Source organism: Eucyclogobius newberryi, unplaced genomic scaffold, assembly GCF_026437365.1.
Source record: "Eucyclogobius newberryi isolate DKJ021-1_F unplaced genomic scaffold, fEucNew1.0.hap1 SCAF_19, whole genome shotgun sequence".
NCBI lineage: Eukaryota > Metazoa > Chordata > Actinopteri > Gobiiformes > Gobiidae > Eucyclogobius > Eucyclogobius newberryi.
In genome coordinates this window covers 9,960,474-9,978,277 of record NW_027315823.1, presented here as the reverse complement: position 1 = coordinate 9,978,277, position 17,804 = coordinate 9,960,474, and the positions used below count along the sequence as shown (strand labels likewise).

General features: G+C 41.8%; 2 protein-coding genes and 1 non-coding gene across 3 annotated transcripts; all 3 read left to right on the top strand.

Moving 5' to 3' along the window:
* The first annotated feature begins 5,209 nt into the window (after positions 1 to 5,209).
* On the top strand, positions 5,210 to 9,216 carry uqcrc1 (ubiquinol-cytochrome c reductase core protein 1). Its single transcript, XM_072451683.1, has 13 exons — positions 5,210 to 5,345; positions 5,867 to 6,007; positions 6,073 to 6,159; positions 6,235 to 6,364; positions 6,452 to 6,650; positions 6,774 to 6,853; positions 6,919 to 7,034; positions 7,148 to 7,291; positions 7,929 to 8,089; positions 8,164 to 8,249; positions 8,325 to 8,413; positions 8,699 to 8,774; positions 8,856 to 9,216. Exons 1-13 carry the CDS (start codon positions 5,283 to 5,285, stop codon positions 8,918 to 8,920), a joined length of 1,437 nt encoding a protein of 478 aa, XP_072307784.1. The 5' UTR covers positions 5,210 to 5,282; the 3' UTR covers positions 8,921 to 9,216.
* Positions 7,353 to 7,472, top strand: LOC140366504 (small nucleolar RNA SNORA26). Its single transcript, XR_011928051.1, has one exon. It is a non-coding gene; the product is annotated as a small nucleolar RNA SNORA26 (small nucleolar RNA).
* Positions 9,217 to 13,728: 4,512 nt separating the features above from the next.
* Positions 13,729 to 16,537, top strand: cidec (cell death inducing DFFA like effector c). The gene is made up of 6 exons (XM_072451681.1): positions 13,729 to 13,963; positions 15,016 to 15,071; positions 15,159 to 15,264; positions 15,346 to 15,495; positions 15,848 to 16,032; positions 16,332 to 16,537. The coding sequence occupies exons 2-6, from the start codon at positions 15,019 to 15,021 to the stop codon at positions 16,510 to 16,512; spliced, it is 675 nt and encodes a 224-aa protein (XP_072307782.1). The 5' UTR covers positions 13,729 to 13,963; positions 15,016 to 15,018; the 3' UTR covers positions 16,513 to 16,537.
* Positions 16,538 to 17,804: the final 1,267 nt, after the last annotated feature.

Genomic DNA, 17,804 nt, shown 5'->3' with positions numbered 1-17,804 from the left:
TTTATGTTTTACACTTTAACGAAGTCCTCCTAGTGCGTTTTGCCCACCAACCTCAAAATCGGTGTACGTCCTCTAGACAAGTGGTGCATCTAAAGTTATCCAAATTTTAAGGATAACTTTTACGGTCTCTGTGCGACGGAGCCGCAAACGTTTCCCAGAATTCTGACTATTTGGCCTTCAGAGTGGCCTATAAACAATAGAGTTTTTCCAAATGACATGATATTTTGAACAAAATTCTAATTTGCCATCCTGATCATAAAAGTATGAGAGCCAAAGTCATATTTTGTACGGCGTAACCGTAGCGTTGACAGAAACATCCCATGTTATCCTTATGGGAAAATCGTAGAATCGCTCAAATCACCACATTTTTACGCTTCACACTTTAACAAACTCCTCCTAGGGCGATTGTCCGATCAAGCTCATATTTGGGGGAAATCATCTACACAAGCGGGCCATCCAAAGGTATCCATATTTTGATTCTAAGTGCTACGGTCTCTGTGTGGCGGACCCGCAAATATATGTCAGAAATGGGAAAACAGCGAAATCTCTAAAATGACCACATTTTCACGCTTCACACTTTAACAAACTCCTCCTAGGCCGATTGCCCGATCAAGCTCATATTTGGGGAAATCATCTACACAAATGGGGCATCAAAAGTTATCCATATTTTGATTTTAAGTGGTACGGTCTCTGTGCCGTGGAGCTGCAAATATATTGTCACAAATGGGAAAAACACCAAATCCTTGAAATGTTCACATTTACGCTTCACACTTTAATGAAGTCCTCTGTGGGCAATAGCTCGATCAAGCTCATATTTGGGAAAAATAATCTACACAAGCGGAGCATCAAAAGTTATCCATATTTTTATTCCAAGTGTCACGGTCTCTGTGCGCTGGAGCTGCACATTTGACCGACATTTGTGTTCATTTGCACTGGTTAAGCACAGCATTGTACATGTCCAATGTGTCGCTGTCTTAGTTCTTAGACAATTGCGTTAGCGCCATCTCTGTAAAATGCAGAGAGCAGAGTCGGAAGGCCGGCGGCCCGCGAGGGCCGTTGGATGCCGCTTGCGGCTTTAATTAGGCCCGAGCGCCACAAGCTGGCGAGAGGCCTATTAATCTCGTAAGGCCGTGCGAAGCACGGCTGCGAAAGTGCGCACGTAGTGCGCACGAAATCGAGCGCGAAGCGCTCGCCCACTTCCAAACACTCACTAACGCACTCCTCCACTCATGCACGCCCCGTGCATACTAATTAGTTGTAGGAAAATGGAACATTACCGTTGTAAACGGGCGAAGCCCGTGCAAAAGTTCGCACTAAACGAGCACTTTACATTGGGATGACGACCGCTTCGCGGTCGTCATCCCCATATAAAGCACTCATTTGCGCTAAGTAGCTCACGAATACGTTCCCCATCTCTTGCATGTTCCGTGCATATAAGCATGTAATGCAAAAATTGAACATTATTACTGTATAGAGGGCCAAAAACACAAAGTGGGCGGAGCCCACTCAAAATTATCGAAAGTACCCGTCAGTGACCAGGGACCCACACCATGAGGTAGGAAAGCGCGAGCGCTTTCCGAAAATGTATAGTTTATGATATTTGAAAAATGGGAAACATTGTTTTCGCATCGGAATATTATTCTTTCTTTCTTTCTTTCTTTCTTTCTTCTTCTTCTCGGGACCAACCCCCCTATTTTTCACCCAGTGAACATTGACGAAAAGTCACAAAAATTTGCACACCTCTAAAAATCGTGCCTCTCTACATTCTGGCTATTTCCCTTTTCTAAAATAAAAAAAATTGGCGCGTCAGCGCCACCAAATGTACCAAAAATGCATTGAGAGATGGGAAATGACCCAAAAAAAATCTGATCGTAGAATCATGAAATTTGGCGCAGAGGTAGATGGTGACAAGAGAAGTAAAAAATATTATTACGGCAACGCCGTCCCCCGAACCAAATGTCGGCCATATTGCTTCAAAAATGGCTAAACATGACTTCGGAGTTTTTCCAAACGTCGTACTTTTACGAACTCCTCCCAGGGCGTTGGCCCTAAAAAGCTGAAATTTGGTGAAAATGCTACTGAGGAGTGGGACATCAAAAGTTATCCAAATTACATTGATACCTCTCACGGTCTCTGTGCGGCGAAGCCGCAAACTGTAACTAAAATTTCAGAAATCTCCCATATTTAAAATTTCTGCCGTTTGCGCAGATAAAGTCCGAATTGCATCAAATTAGAATCAGTTGTTAAACTCTTTGCCCTAAACCTACTTGAAGTGAAATAAATTCATTTGGCGCCACAGCGCCCCCTACAGATTTTATATGGAGGTTAAATGTTTAGTTTTGCGAAATTATATGAAATTTGACACACAACTCAATTTTAGCATCCCCATCAAAAAAGTCAATGAGACCCATGTCATAATTGTTATGGCGTTGCCCAACGATGACCGAAACCTTTCATGTTATTCCAATGGGGAAATCGCCAGAACATGTTTACACTTTAGACTTTCACAAACTCCTCCCAGGGCGTCAGCCCTATTAACCTGAAATTTGGTGGGACTCATCTTCAGGGGTGGACCATCAAAAGTTATCCACATTTTCATTCAAAGAGTCACGGTGTCTGTGCGGCAAAGCCGCACATTTTGCCAAGAATTCAAAATAAAATTGCTTTTTGATGGTAAAACAAAGGGGAGAACATGTGACAGCGTCACAGATTCAGCAGTAGGCGTGATAAAAGGACAATTGGGGCGCGTTAGCGCCCCCTCCTCTTGCGGCGTGGCGGCGGTGTGGCGGCGGCGTGGCGAGGGCCGATCATTGCCGCTTGCGGCTATATTTATTTTTCTTGTTCTTCTGCTTTTTGAGCTCTAATTTGACCCCCTGAACATCCTCAAAAACTCACCAAACTTTGCCCAAAATTCAGAATCGGCGAAAAATTAGATTTTTTCTGAGACATTTTTTTTTCGTTAAAAAATGGTGCGACAGTGCCACCGACAAAAGTCAAAATACATTGCGCCTATGGGAGACGCCCCGAGGTCAACTTTGTCGTAGAGCTACGAAATTCGGAACACGCATTCCTCTTGTGAGGACAACAAAAAAATATGATTGTGGCCACGCCCCCAGACTTACCCTATGCCCGCCATCTTCCTTTGAAAATGAAAACACGCTGAGTTAGCCATTTTGTTCACGTCAAACTTTGACGAACTCCTCCTAGGGCGTTTTGCCCACTGACTTCAAAATCGGCGTATGTCCTCTGGACAAGTGGGGCATCTAAAGTTATCCAAATTTTTGGGATACCTTTTACGGTCTACGTACGGCGCAGCCACAAAGTTGGACAACTTATTTTGGGATATTGCTAATCTAAACATTGCTCCCATTTGATCAAAACGAGTCCGATTTGGACCAAATTTGAATCAGTTGTTAAACTTTCCAGTTTGGACCAGTTTAGGATGACAAAATTGAAATGGGCGCGATAGCGCCCCCTACAGAGTGACCTTTGAATTAACATTGAAGGTCAAAAATTTGTTTTACCAAAATATTCTAAACTTTACCCAAAATTCTATTTGGCCATCCCGATCAAAAAAGCCAATCTGACAAATGCCTTCATTTTTACGGGGTAGTCGTAGCGATGACAGAAACCTCCCATGTTATCCCTAAGGGAAAACCGCTAAATCTCTCAAATTACCACATTTTTAGGTTAGGTACACTTTAACGAACTCCTCCTAGTGCGTTTTGCCCACTGACTTCAAAATCGGTGTACGTCCTCCAGACAAGTGGGGCATCTAAAGTTATCCAAATTTTAAGGATAACTTTTACGGTTTCTGTGCGACGGAGCCGCAAACGTTTCCCAGAATTCTGACTATTTGGCCTTCAGAGTGGCCTATAAACAATAGAGTTTTTCCAAATGACATGATATTTTGAACAAAATTCTAATTTGCCATCCTGATCATAAAAGTATGAGAGCCAAAGTCATATTTTGTACGGCGTAACCGTAGCGATGACAGAAACATCCCATGTTATCCTTATGGGAAAATCGCAGAATTGCTCAAATCACCACATTTTTACGCTTCACACTTTAATGAACTCCTCCTAGGGCGATAGCCCGATCAAGTTCATATTTGGGGAATATCATCTACACAAGCGGGGCATCAAAACTTATCCATATTTTGATTCTAAGTGCTACAGTCTCTGTGTGGCGGACCCGCAAATATATGTCAGAAATGGGAAAACAGCGAAATCTCTAAAATGACCACATTTTTACGCTTCACACTTTAACGAACTCCTCCTAGGGCGATTGCCCGATCAAGCTCATATTTGGGGAAAATCATCTACACAAGTGGGGCATCAAAAGTTATCCATATTTTGATTTTAAGTGCTACGGTCTCTGTGCCGTGGAGCTGCAAATATACTGTCACAAATGGGAAAACGCCAAATCTTTGAAATGTTCAAATTTATGCTTCACACTTTAACAAACTCCTCCGTGGGCAATAGCTCGATCAAGCTTTACTTTGGGAAATATCATCCACACAAGCGGGGCATCAAAAGTTATCCATATTTATATTCTAAGTGCTACGGTCTCTGTGCGGCGGCGCAGCAAATTTGACTGACACTTGTGTTGATTTGCACTGGATTGGCCATGTCCAATGTGTCGCCGTCTGTCAAGTTCTTTTTTAATTCAACACACAATAAGGGCGCCATCTTTATCAAGTCGAAAGCGCAGAGTCGGAAGGCCGGCGGCCCGCGAGGGCCGTTGGATGCCGCTTGCGGCTTTAATTCTTCTTCTTCTTCTTCTTCTTCTTCTTCTTCTTCTCTTCTTCTTCTTCTTCTTCTTCTTCTTCTTCTTCTTCTTCTTCTTCTTCTTCTTCTTCTTCTTCTTCTTCTTCTTCTTCTTCTTCTTCTTCTTCTTCTTCTTCTTCTTCTTCTTCTTGTGTTACAAGTGTTACATTACCGCCAGACTTTATTCCTTAGATTTGATTTCTTTAGACTTTTATTCCAGCTGGCCTTCTTCTTCACTACTTCACAGCGGTTAACACATTACATCTTAGGCTTTATTCTTTAGATTTTATTCTTTAGACTTTATTCTTTTTCACTTATTGAGCACCTAGAACTAGCATAATTCGCTACACCAGGTGGCAGTGATGCGCTTTTAAAAGTTTACCAACCGCCTCAAAGCGCCAAAAGAAGAAGAAGAAATCCTCTAGGGGGCGGTCATCTCCAGTCTGTCATAAACGTGCCTACGTCATCACGTACGTGGTCACGGCAGAGTTGCGGCTGAAGCAGAGCGGAAAAATGGCGGCGTCCGTGTGCCGAGTCGGGAGCACCGTGGGTAAAGTCCTCTCTAAAGCACGTAATGTAAGTATTGCCTCTTCTCCGCCACATTCACGTTAACATTTAAAGTATGCGATTTGCGTTAGCTCTAGTTTAGATCGTAGTGTGAGACTTAAAGGGCACAACTTGAGCCGATAGTCAGCCGGTTTGCGCTAGCCCCCCTCAAACACAAGGTCAACTCTCTTATTAGATTGTGTAGCCTTTCAGCGTTACGTCTTCTTTAGTTAATATATGGATAAAATATCATACTTGCTGTTTGACATGTTCTGGTGTTCAAAATGTTAGCATTCGTCATATTTGATACATGTCCTCATTTGCCCTCTTTTGCCATGCTAGCAGCGTTAGCTTCACAACAGATCAGCTTTAATAACAGCAATTTGGGACTTTGAATGAACATTATAATGGTTAAGCTGAAACGGTTAACCATTTTTTATTTTCAATCTTTTGTCAAAACAACTTGACGATATTGCATAACTTGCATCAGAATTGCTACTTTGTTAAACATCATTTGTGAATAATTAATTATTGTATATTGTCTCCTGAAGCCCATCCTTCTGTCTCTGAGGCGTGGACAGACATCTGTGAGTTATGCCCAAAGTCTGGTCGGTGCTCCCGAGACCAGACTGACCACACTGGACAATGGCCTAAGGATCGCATCGGAGGACACAGGACATGCCACTTGCACTGTAAGAACTATAGAAGCTCAAGTGACTCGTGTGAAGTCCATTACAATCGCTTGTGTCTGTGGCAGGTGGGATTGTGGATCGGTGCAGGCAGTCGCTATGAAAGTGAAAGAAACAACGGAGCTGGGTTTTTCCTGGAGCACATGGCTTTCAAGGTAAATGGCTCAACAGCTTTAGTTTACCTACAGTTTATCCAAAACCCTCTTTTGCAAAAATATCTCTTGTCACAGGGAACCAAAAAACATTCTCAGTCGGCACTGGAGCAGAAGGTTGAGTCCATGGGTGCTCACCTGAGTGCGTACACCTCCAGGGAGCACACCGCATACTACATGAAAACATTGTCCAAAGATTTGCCCACTGGTAAGGCTGTCACAAAGCTGTTACAAAGCTGCATATTTCATACCACTTTTCTTTTAAAATATTAAAAATTCACTTTGCACACTGTAGCTGTGGAGTTGTTGGCTGACGTCGTGCAGAGCTGCTCATTAAACGAGGCCGACATCGAGCAGCAGAGGGCCACGGTGCTGCGTGAGCTGGAGGAGGTTGAAGGAAACTTGCAGGAGGTTTGCTTGGACTTGCTCCACGCCACAGCCTTCCAGGGTACTCCTTTGGGACACAGTGTACTGGGACCCTCGGGCAATGCCAGGTATGTGGGGGAATAATGCTCTTACACACACTTGTTGTATTTCATGTTGACATAAGCAAATCTTTTAAGTAAGTCCTTTATGTCCCTTGCTGTACTCAAGATGCTAACGCTTGAATCTTACAGGAGTCTGACTCGTGGGGACCTGGTGGATTATATTAACAGCCACTACAAAGCTCCACGTATGGTGCTGGCTGCTGCTGGAGGTCAGTTCATTTCATCAGAGAAATTTCAGTTTCTCTAGACACTTAATAATTGTTTTAATATTCAGGAGTAAGCCACGAAGAGCTTGTTGGATTGGCAAATTCTCACTTAAGTGGACTGTCATTTGAATACGAAGGTGATGCTGCTCCAGTTCTTTCGCCTTGCCGATTCACTGGAAGTGAGGTAAGATGTGTAATGTTTTGAGGTATTTCCTCATTTGAGGCTGTTTTAACAATTAGTACTATGGCAGAAACATTAAACGTCTCTTTGTGTTGCTGACTTTCCTTCTCTTGTAGATTACTATGCGTGATGATGCTCTTCCTCTGGCTCACATTGCAATTGCTGTGGAAGGTGCTAGTGCTACCAGTCCAGACATTGTTCCTTTGATGGTGGCTAATTCAATCGTCGGCAGTTATGACCTTACCTATGGAGGTGGACAGGTTTGTTGTGCAATTGAAACCGCTAGTTTAGGCTTTTCATCAAAGTGTCCCCTTCTAAGCTTTGCCCTCTTGAGGCTTTCAATGCCTTTAGTGGCCATTATCAAGGGGTAAATCATATTTCTCTCTTAAACTTGGGTCCGAGGTCTCACTTCTGACTCTGAACCTGTCGGGAGGAACAAGACAGAAATATAAAAGGCTGCAACTTAGAATAAGGAATACTTTAATTCACCCAAAGGAAAATTATTTGTCTTAATACTAGGATAGCCCTGTATCACTTTTTATTATTTATGTTATTTTTAGAATAAATTATGTAACAATTACTCATGATTATGGACAAACAGCAGCGAAATCCTTATTTTCTTTCAGTACCGTAATTGTCTAATGGCTTTTATGAAATCATTTTGAATGATTAAAGTGCCTCTAAGCACTTGTGGCAGAGCCTTCTTTTATTTTTATTTGTTTTTGCTTCATGATTTATTTTTTGTTCTGTATGATCGGTTACGCCCTATTTATTACTAATATAACAGTTCTCTGCATTTTGGCATCATTTTGCTCAATCATTCATCCATTCATGTAATATTCCAATGCTTGTGTGTGTCTTTTTATGTATGATTGATAACTCTTTTGCCTTGTTCAGAATCTGAGCAGCCGTCTCGCTCGACTGTCCGTGGAGGAGAAACTGTGTCACAGCTTCCAGGCGTTCCACTCGTCTTACAGCGACACTGGCCTGCTGGGCATCTACTTTGTGACGGACGGGCAGCACATCGAGGACATGATGCACTGGTCCCAGAATGCCTGGTCCGTACAAACGTGGAGCAGGAGCAAGTGAAACGGACACAGAAAGTTCGATGATCGTTGTTGTCTTTCTACAGGATGAACTTGTGCACCTCAGTGACAGAAAGTGACGTCGCCAGGGGCAAGATTTCTCTCAAGGCCAGTTTGGTCGGACAGCTAAATGGTTCGTCATTTGTCCGTGTTGAGTCAAAATGAATTGATTTCGATGACGATTAACGGCTTTATTCTGTCTGTGTAGGAACGACTCCGATTTGTGACGACATCGGCAGACACGTTCTAAACTATGGCCGCCGTGTTCCTCTGGCTGAGTGGGATGCTCGAATTGATGTAAGTAGTCTTCTTCTTTTGCATATTTTATGTAGTTTAACAGGTTGAAATAAAAAAAAAAACTTGTCAGCTAGTTGTTTGTTCAGAAAGTGTTCCCCTTAAGCTTTGCCCACTGGAGGCTGTTGATGCCTTTAGTGGCCATTTACAAAGGGGTAAATAAAAACCCTCTCGGTAGGCCTCTGTCAGAAACTGCTCTTCTGACTTTGGACCTGTCGAGAGGAACAAATCTTAAACCTCTGAAAGCCTCACTTTCATAAAGGACTAATCTGAATTGTTCTTTTTAAGGCTGTGACCCCCAAGATGGTGCGTGATGTCTGCACCAAATATATTTATGACAAGTGTCCAGCTGTCGCGGGTGTAGGTGAGTTGTCTTTAGTCTTTCTAAATAAAATATATTTGTTAATTTGGGCATTTTTAAAAACATTTTTCTATCCTTCAATAGGTCCAGTTGAACAGCTTCCAGACTACAACAGACTGCGCAGTGCTATGTACTGGCTTAGGTTTTAGAAGGTTTTATTGTTTAGCTCCGTCTGTTCCACTCCTTCCCCTTTTTGTCTGAAATTCTACTGGAAACGCCAGTAAAATGCTATAAATTTATCACAGTCCCACTCAATCTTCAGAATGCAAAAGTCCACTTAAACCTTTACTTGTATGAAAGGCAGAACAGTGTGAAGATATAATGTCATTTTTCACCTATCAAACCATTTCAGGAGGAACAGTTTATTTATGACTGTAACGTTGTTTGTCCACTATTGTACATACAGAAGCTGTCAATTCAGGAAAATAAAGTATTCTGACATTTACTTGTGGATTCTGAATGGAGTTTTCTGATATTTGATATACTCGAGCCATTATTAACTGTAAAATGGATGTTTGTTAAAATTAGCAAATAACAGATAAGATAAGCCTTTATTTGTCCCACAATAGGGAAATTCCTGATAATATAATATATTATTTAGGTGAAAGATGTAATTGGCTTGATCTAGTGAGTATATAATGTGTGTGGAGTCTCATGACTTCTGCAAGTCGTTCTATTACGACATGCAAACTGCAGGTTTATGCATATTTGCATGTTAGAATATCGCTGTGAAACTGGGATGGTTCATTGGCCTTCTGGCCTTCGGGCCCTAGGGCCGTGTGTAGTAGTTCAGCCATTAGTTGGATGAGTTTAATATCTTGAGCTGGCCTGGAGGTCAGGAAATGAGGGTTGCACTGTTAAATTATTCTCCTTGGATCTAATGCCGCTCCTGAGTTGACCTCCACGCTGTGTTCTCTAATGCCGAGCCCTCGTCATCCTTTGACGTTCAAACCACATTGTTGCATAAGAATACATTTCATTTAAAGCACTTTTTATTGTTGTTGCTCTAGTTCAATGTACTTGTCGCAGTATTTGAGTTTACTGACTTCCACCCCTAAAATAGACTGCAATATAATAATAATGATACATTTCATAAAATTGCCTTTCAAATCACTCAACCACACTGTACAAGTTAAGTCTCTTCCTTTTACTGTCACCTTCACCTTCCAGGCCCTCTCCAGTGTTTGCAGAAAAGAACAGAGTGAAATGGGGGATGAGATGCAGTAAATTGTCAGAGTCGGGCATGGAACTCTGCATTTGGAGCCTTTCATATGTGCAAAAGTCTGCTGTAGTAAGTTGGGTCTGGACTGGAGATGGTCCTCTACAATCATTCATGTTGACATTCTTGACTCTTGTCAGGTTAACATCTGTCCAGCTCATTACTTGTTATTGAACAGATGAGCGTGCAGTCTTGTTACAAAACACAGGCAAGAAACTACACAATTCATTACAGAAAAACAATTGTGATCATCATCATGTTATTTTTAGAAAAGACAGAGGCCAAAGAGTGGGGCGGAAATGAGGGAGCAAGAGGAGGGAGCAGAGATGTAGAGATGAACCGTAGTGTCTGCACAGAGCACAAGAGCTGAACATCTGCAGTAGAACCAAGTCCTTCACTCCTCTGAACACACCCAAGTCTGCGAGATAAAGGAGAATATCCACCTCGCGTTAGAGGTCTGCTTTGTTACAGCACACAGCTGTCTCCTCCGACTGTGAGTATCTCTTATTATCACTTTGAATTTTTTCAATCGTAATTCTCTGTGTAAATATCTGTCTAAAGGTCTTTGAATTTGTCTTCATTTCTATGATCATTATGTGAGAAAAAGGATCATGTTAAACATTATTCCTCATATTTTCAGCCAAATCAACAATTCTGAAAAACACCAATATCAGTTTATTGTTCATTTACAAGTCTAGAGTTCCCATTTTAGTGATATTGGCTTCAACTTTGAAATGGGAATTGTTAAGGCACAACAAATGGTCAATAATATCTGTAACAGCAGCTTTACTCCTAATATTTACCCAGAGAAATCTAGGTGGGATTCGAAATCTGATTTTCGTCTGTGTATATTTTGTTACCACATACAATTATATAATTAATGCACACTATATTATTTATAAATAGATTTTGTGTTCCATTTAAAGTCAAATCACACTGTCAATCAAATTGATGACCATATCAAAAATATTTCCAGAGTTGCCAAACTTCTACACATTCAGACTGATGAAGGGAGTATCTGCCGTTTATAGTTTCATGCAGCTCCTGGTCTCAGGCACCTGCTTCTTCTGTCCAGCCTTTTCAAATGATTTATGATGGAGCTATAAAAGAAACCAATTAGGTCATACCATTGTGTTAGTTTGAATCATTTAAATATGTTAACTTTCAAAAATGAAACGTGTGTACAAATGCTTGCATCAGCAGCTCCACGGGTTCCTGGTGACTTGATAGTTCCTCTCAGAGCTGAGGGGCCAGTCACCAGAGGAGCTCAGAGATGAAACTGTAGAGTCCCAAAGTGTAAAACTACTTTTGGAAAATCAGCTTTCACTGCGCAAAGCAAAGCACACATCTGTTCACCTGTAGAACAGAAAGCGATAGACAAACTGGGTCCTTTTCAAACTCAAAGACATTCTATTCGAAGGTCAGATGTGTAACCACCTTTGACCTGTTTCCAAATGTATGATGTGTACATTGTTATATTGTTCATGACTGTCTTTTTATGTAAATGCCCAACTAGGGACGGACATTGAGAATTACCCCTGGCTAAAATGTTGACGATCTCATGAAACATACTTGTCTCTATCAGATAAACCTAAATACATGTGTGGTGGTCTTCTGCTTGTGTCCCCGCAGACCTCCAGCTTCGACCATGACCAGTGTGGCTGTGTGTCTCTGTCTGGCACTGCTGTGGTCCGGACGGGTGCAGGGCCAGAGGAGAGCGGACCAGGGTGCAGACCTACTTGCGGTCAATGTCCTCACCCTCAGCGGCGCAATCAACTCTGCGCTTCGGGCAGAGCGCCAGAGCGAGTTGCGGCAGATTCGAGCCCCCCGACTGCCCCCCCAGGTTCCCCCCAAACGAGCCCAACAAGGATCCCGCTTCGCCCTGTCCCTCGACGTGCCCACCAGCATCCTGAGCGTGCTCATGGACCTGGCCAAGAACCAGGACATGAGAACCAAGGCGGCGGCCAATGCTCAGCTCATGGCTCGGATAGGTAGAAGAAGGAGGTGAAATGTCGAAAAATAATGTCATTATTCTACTGTATTCAGCCAAAAATAACCAATATTCCAATACATTTAGAAAATAAATGAGAGCACATCAATGCATAATGCAAAATCCCACATGTCAACCGGTTTTGCCCATTGAGGTCTGGTTTGCTCAGGTCATCTTGAATAAACGTTACAAAATTGCATTGGTTCATCACAGTTATTGTTTGACATTAAATGCAGCTCAATTTTAAATCTATTCAATTCACTGTCGATATTCATATCTTTAATCTGAAATAACAAGGTCTCGCGCTTTTTCCACGACGGGTGCAATGTTTTCTGTCTTATTGGTCTACATTCTCTGTTTTTTTACACAGCTCTTGTTTGTGTATATTCTTGTTTGTCGGAATGCGCCTGTCAGTACCACGATCATAATAAACAGAGATCAACAAAGAACATTGTCTTCTGGTCACATCTCACAAAAAGGTGCATGGTTCAACTCAACTGGGATTAATCTTGATTCCCCCCCTTCCACGAGCCTAATTCATTGGCGCTGATCAGAGGCATTATTTTGTATCACGTATGAAGGCCCAGATGAATGAGTCGCGTGCGTCACACAGTGGGACTTGATGGCTGATAACGGGACAAAGACACAAGCAGGATATTGACCTCTCAGACTCCGAACAGACCCTTTCTTCGGGCCTTTGTTCGCTGATACTTGATCCGTTTGACGAGTTGCAGCTATTTTAAGATGGATGCTGATATCTCTGGCATGGTTCATCCGCGAGGCTGCAGCAATCTGATGTGCGTTTGGCTTTGATCTTACCTTTATCTTCCACTTTCCTCGCCCACTGTTCTGAACTAGGGTAGTTTTGACATGGAAATCTTACCTAATAATTAAAGGTGGAATCAAAAAAAGGGATGTAGGATATCTTAAGTATATTTGAGAAGCATTTCAATATATAGTGTTAAGTCAGGTTGGAGGGTCACAGCAGTACAAGATGTTTTAGCTGTTTTTGTTGCATAAAAGAAGCATAAACAGCATAAAAAGTATGACTTCAGAAACTTAAGGTTGATATCATTTTCTGCTCTGAACTTGTTAAAGGAGACATCTTGTGCTCTTCCCCCCCAGGTACTTAATTTTGAACTATAACATCAGTAGATCATACATTTTGTTCATTGTAAATTGCAATATTGATCTAAAACAGCTTTGTAATACAAACGATTCATTGACTTCCTGTTAAAAACTACAAAACCGATAAGCCTCTTCATAGTGACATTTCACCGCAAGCAATGGATTGACGTTCACATTTTTTTATTTGTTAAAAAGTGGCTAAGTCATTCGGAGTCTTCATTTTCAAATAACCACAACTAAGTACAGGGATGTGGGCGGGGATAGAGGGTAAGGGGAAAACAGGAATCTTCTCACAGGAGCCTCAGCAGCAGGACATTCTTCATGTCAATCAGACAAAATATCAGAGACACTTCCCTGCAGTAGAGTCCAGTTATTATTCATATTATTATTATGATGTATTTATTTTAAACTGAATTGTTAATTTCAAGAAACTTATGACTAGTGAGGACTAATGTGGTGGTTTGCATGTATGTTAACAGATATTTCTATGGCTGTTTTAAAAAATGTTGCTAAATTGGCCTAATTTACTTGACTCAACCACTATAATAGATCCTTGACTCAACTCTATAAAGACTAAAGCCTGCTGTTGCTGCAATTGTCCACTAGATGGCCTTGTCTGATCACTTGTGCCGTGTTTAAATAGCCCTCAGTAAACACGACTCATTCTGTCATTGTGTCAACTGTACAAATATTGTGAAAGGACAACATTATCTCTGCGTAACGAGTCATTTGCAGCAGATTTCACTGGATGAGACTTTGAAAAGCTCTTGTGAGAGTTTGTGAGCGCGTCCTGCCTCTGAACACAGGTGCTGTTAATGCTCTGGAGCTGAGGCTGGAGGAGACGACACTGCAGAGGTAAGAAGCTTCTAAACATGTTTGCTTTTCTCTCATGGACTCCACTAAATCCACTTTATTTGTGTAGCACTTTTAGTAAAAACATTTCAAGTGCTGCTCTACAAAAGCTTACATTAACAGTTTACTCTCCTGTAGAAGTGAAGACAGAAAACATTCAGAGGCGATTCATCAACTGCAGTGGTGGAAGAAGTACTGCATTTTAAGCAAAAATACCTTTTATTCAAGTAAAAGTATCACATAAAAATTGGTAGATTTGACAGAATAGTCTGAGCTTGTTTGTCTGAGCTTGTTTGTCTGAGCTTGTTTGTTTGAGCTTGTTTGTTTGAGCTTGTTTGTTTGAGCTTGTTTGTTTAAAGCCAAGACTTGTACATAGAGTCACCACAAATGTACAAACATAAAACCCCTTAAACCAGATGGAAATACTCTTTACTTATAAGTGGTTTAAAACAATTTAGTAAAGTAGAAAGTTCAGCTACTTGCTCTCAAATGTAGTAAATTGAAAGGAAAAAGTATTCTCTGTAAAATACTTAAATACAATGTTGTAAGTAAAACTTTATAGGCTTAAGCTTTCCTTGAAAAGTCTAAATTTGAACTTCAAAACTGGCAACTTATCAAAAATTTCATCAGACTCCCTTGTTTGTTTTAATGGGGTGAATCAGTATGATTATTTATTTTGGGTTGAATTATTCACTCATAACATAGAATTTAAACTTGTTTTTTTTAGTGTAGATAAGATGATATATTCTTATCTGTTTACCCATCTCAGACGTAGGTGTACTTTTCCTTAATCTGATCAGCTGTAAGGTTGAGCTCAAAGGGAGGTGCTACACATGACTCAAGCACAAAGTCAAGAGGACAAAGTTCACCTTTCGTGTGGCGCAAGATGTGGCATCAAAAGTGACCACAAGATCACAACATGGTCGGACTAGATTAGCACTCTTTAGCAGAAGGCTCAGGATGACAACCAAGTGGGATTTTCAGCAGCAAGAGTAGTATTTTATTTTCCACTTGTTGCTCTTAGTGGTTTGATTTATTGTGTCTATTTATTGTAGAAGATGGATTACGCTTCAAAATACATCAGCATTCTGGCACCTTCGTCGCTTTCCAAGTAAGAAGTTGACATCTATATACTGTACAACCCAATGGAAAAAAGGCTGCTGTCGCTATTTAACCTTTTGTTTGTTCCTATGTCCAGAAGTTTGCCATTGCCCCCACGACACAAACCCTTCAGGGTCACCAATGCTGACCGCAGCCTGAAGAAGGGCCTCACCGCACACGGGCTGGAAGACCTACTCCCCAAGGTGATGCTGAACTGTCTGGAGGAGGTTTTCAGGCTCTTGTTTTACTCCAGGCTAAATGACTACAACATGTGCTTTGTGCAGGTCAAAGAGTCACTGAAAGTGTCAAATGTGAGTATTCTGGTGCTGGATGAGGATGGTACTGAAATAGACACTGAAGACTTCTTTCAGACTTTGCCTATGAACACTGTTCTCATGGTTTTGGACAAAGGACAGAAGTGGACACCTCTTTTGGTGAGTGTGCTTCCAGCTTCTTCCCACCAGGGGGCGTTATCGCAGAGGTCATAATGTTAACTTTAGCATTTGATGTGCTTTGCCTTTTGCATGAGCTTGCTTTGGTCCAGAATTGTAGACTTTTAGCAGCAGAAACATTAGATATTTTACTTTTAGGTAAGGGGGAAAGTCATGTTTAATCATGCTGGCCTTTTCTCATGTGCATCTAAATCATAGAAAAAAAATAATTCAATTGCCTCTCATCACTTGTGACATGAGTCATTTACAGGTGTGCTGAGGAGGAGGTTTCATTGCGTCTCTGTTCATAGAAATTGCTTTCCCCCTTGACCCTGTCTGACCTGTGTCTCTGCAGAGCGGCCCCTGTGATCACGTCAGGAAGTATGAGCCGGACCGGACAGATGTGGCCAAGCTCACTTTAGACCTCTACAAGAACAACCCCAAAGATTTCATTGGCTGTCTGAATGTGAAGGCCACTTTGTATGGGGCGTATTCTGTCTCCTACGATCTACGTTGCTATGCTGCTAAAAATGTGTTAAAGTGAGTGCATTGTCCCACATTCACACTCTTGAAATCATTTGTAAAGCATCATCAAACTGCAGGTTAGAACTGAAATGACCAGTTCAGAGAAAACGAAGCTTGATTTCAGTGGGATTAATTTAGGTAGATTATGTCATCGCTGCTGTTTGTTTTTCAGCCGTGTGATCAGGATTAAATGCAGTTTTCATATTTGGCTCTAATGCCAGGAGCCACCAAAATAAAATAATTAAACTTCAGCTCCAGTGGATTTTCATCTAAACATGATGTGCGAGTGCGTTATTGTAACCTCTTTGTTTCAGGGAGGCTTTGCGCTGGACGCTCCTCTCCATGCAGGCCACGGGACACCTCCTGCTGGGCTCCTCCTGCTACATCGAGCAGCTGCTGGAGGCTGATGACAAAGGGAAGATGAGCTTGATGCTGCCCCCAGACAGCATGGTCAAACACCTACAGGGCATGCTGCTCAAACGCACTTTCTACTGACGGACTGGACTTTCTAATGGACTCTAATCATGGAAAATACAAGGACACTTTTTTTTTTTTAAATTCCTCTTGTTGCGTATTGACTAAATAATAAATGTCTACAAAAGAAACGTTTTTTTCAGTGTTATTGTGCTACAGTTAAGTCTACATAGTAAGGTCAGTGTTAGATGTACATTTGGCTCTGTATGTGTTGCCTGGCTATAGAATAATTGGCAACAGGTCCAGCTGTCTCCTCCACGCTCTCCTAATTGTCCCCTGGCCTGCAGTGATCTGCCAGCTGCAGACTGCCTCTGCTACAGAAAACCAGAGGGACCAAGGAGCAGCTGCACTGGACACGTGAGAGATGACTTCATCAAGCAGCACAAGTATCACTTTAAGTAAGAGGAGGCGGCTAAGAAGTTGTACTGATCTCTTTTCAGAAAATGCTACGGCGCTGAGACCTTTTGTAAAATGATTACAATAATATACTCAAAAGTGGGCTCGGCACATTTCATTAAATGTAACTTTCTGGGTGTAGTTTTTTTTAATGAAACTTGGTGGTGGAAGAAGTACTTAATTTTAAGTGAAAATACAGATACAAGAGCAAAAGAATACTCAAAATATCACATTTAAAATCGTAAGAAAGTATCAAAGTATATCTTTTAAACATTGTAGAGTAAACTGAGTAAAATGTAAAGGTAATTCACTACTATTAAAGCGTCACATTAAGTTTTTCTTTTCTCAAATTGGGCCATTTCGGCAGGTCAAAAACTATACAAATGGGTTATTTTTTACTTTTCAGTCCAATCCAAAAATGTAGTGGAGAAGAAAGTACAGTGTGTACACTTTTGTGTGCTTTGTTAATTTCCACCACTGACCACCTGTGGGCCTAATTGAATAAATGAACACTATAAATGCAAAATAAAACGCTGCGGACCCACTACAGATATTATTTTCACCTTTAAATATCTCTTTAATACAACACCTGCTTGTTTTCACTTTAATGTGCTGCTTTTAGAATACACCAGACTATGTCTTGATTCCTTGAAAAGGCAGGACATAGATCGTTAAATGTGATTAGTATTAAATGTCTGCCTTGCTGCACTTCTTGAGGGAGCAGAGCTGGGCCTCCTGCAACCGCGCGCTCTCGCGGAGCTGCGCCTCCTGCAGACGCGCGCTCTCGCGGAGCTGCGCCTCCTGCAGACGCGCGCTCTCGCGGAGCTGCGCCTCCTGCAGACGCGCGCCGCGGAGCTGCGCCTCCTGCAGACGCGCGCCGCGGAGCTGCGCCTCCTGCAGACGCGCGCTCTCGCGGA

What these genes read in the sequence shown, in the direction of transcription:
- uqcrc1 (XM_072451683.1), top strand. Translation starts at nt 5,283, where the DNA reads ATGGCGGCGTCCGTGTGCCGAGTCGGGAGCACCGTGGGTAAAGTCCTC. An exon ending in CAGGACATGCCACTTGCACT is followed by an intron (nt 6,008 to 6,072) that starts GTAAGAACTATA and finishes TGTCTGTGGCAG; the next exon opens with GTGGGATTGTGGATCGGTGC. An exon ending in GGACCCTCGGGCAATGCCAG is followed by an intron (nt 6,651 to 6,773) that starts GTATGTGGGGGA and finishes TGAATCTTACAG; the next exon opens with GAGTCTGACTCGTGGGGACC.
- cidec (XM_072451681.1), top strand. Translation starts at nt 15,019, where the DNA reads ATGGATTACGCTTCAAAATACATCAGCATTCTGGCACCTTCGTCGCTT. An exon ending in GCACCTTCGTCGCTTTCCAA is followed by an intron (nt 15,072 to 15,158) that starts GTAAGAAGTTGA and finishes TCCTATGTCCAG; the next exon opens with AAGTTTGCCATTGCCCCCAC. An exon ending in TGGAAGACCTACTCCCCAAG is followed by an intron (nt 15,265 to 15,345) that starts GTGATGCTGAAC and finishes TGCTTTGTGCAG; the next exon opens with GTCAAAGAGTCACTGAAAGT.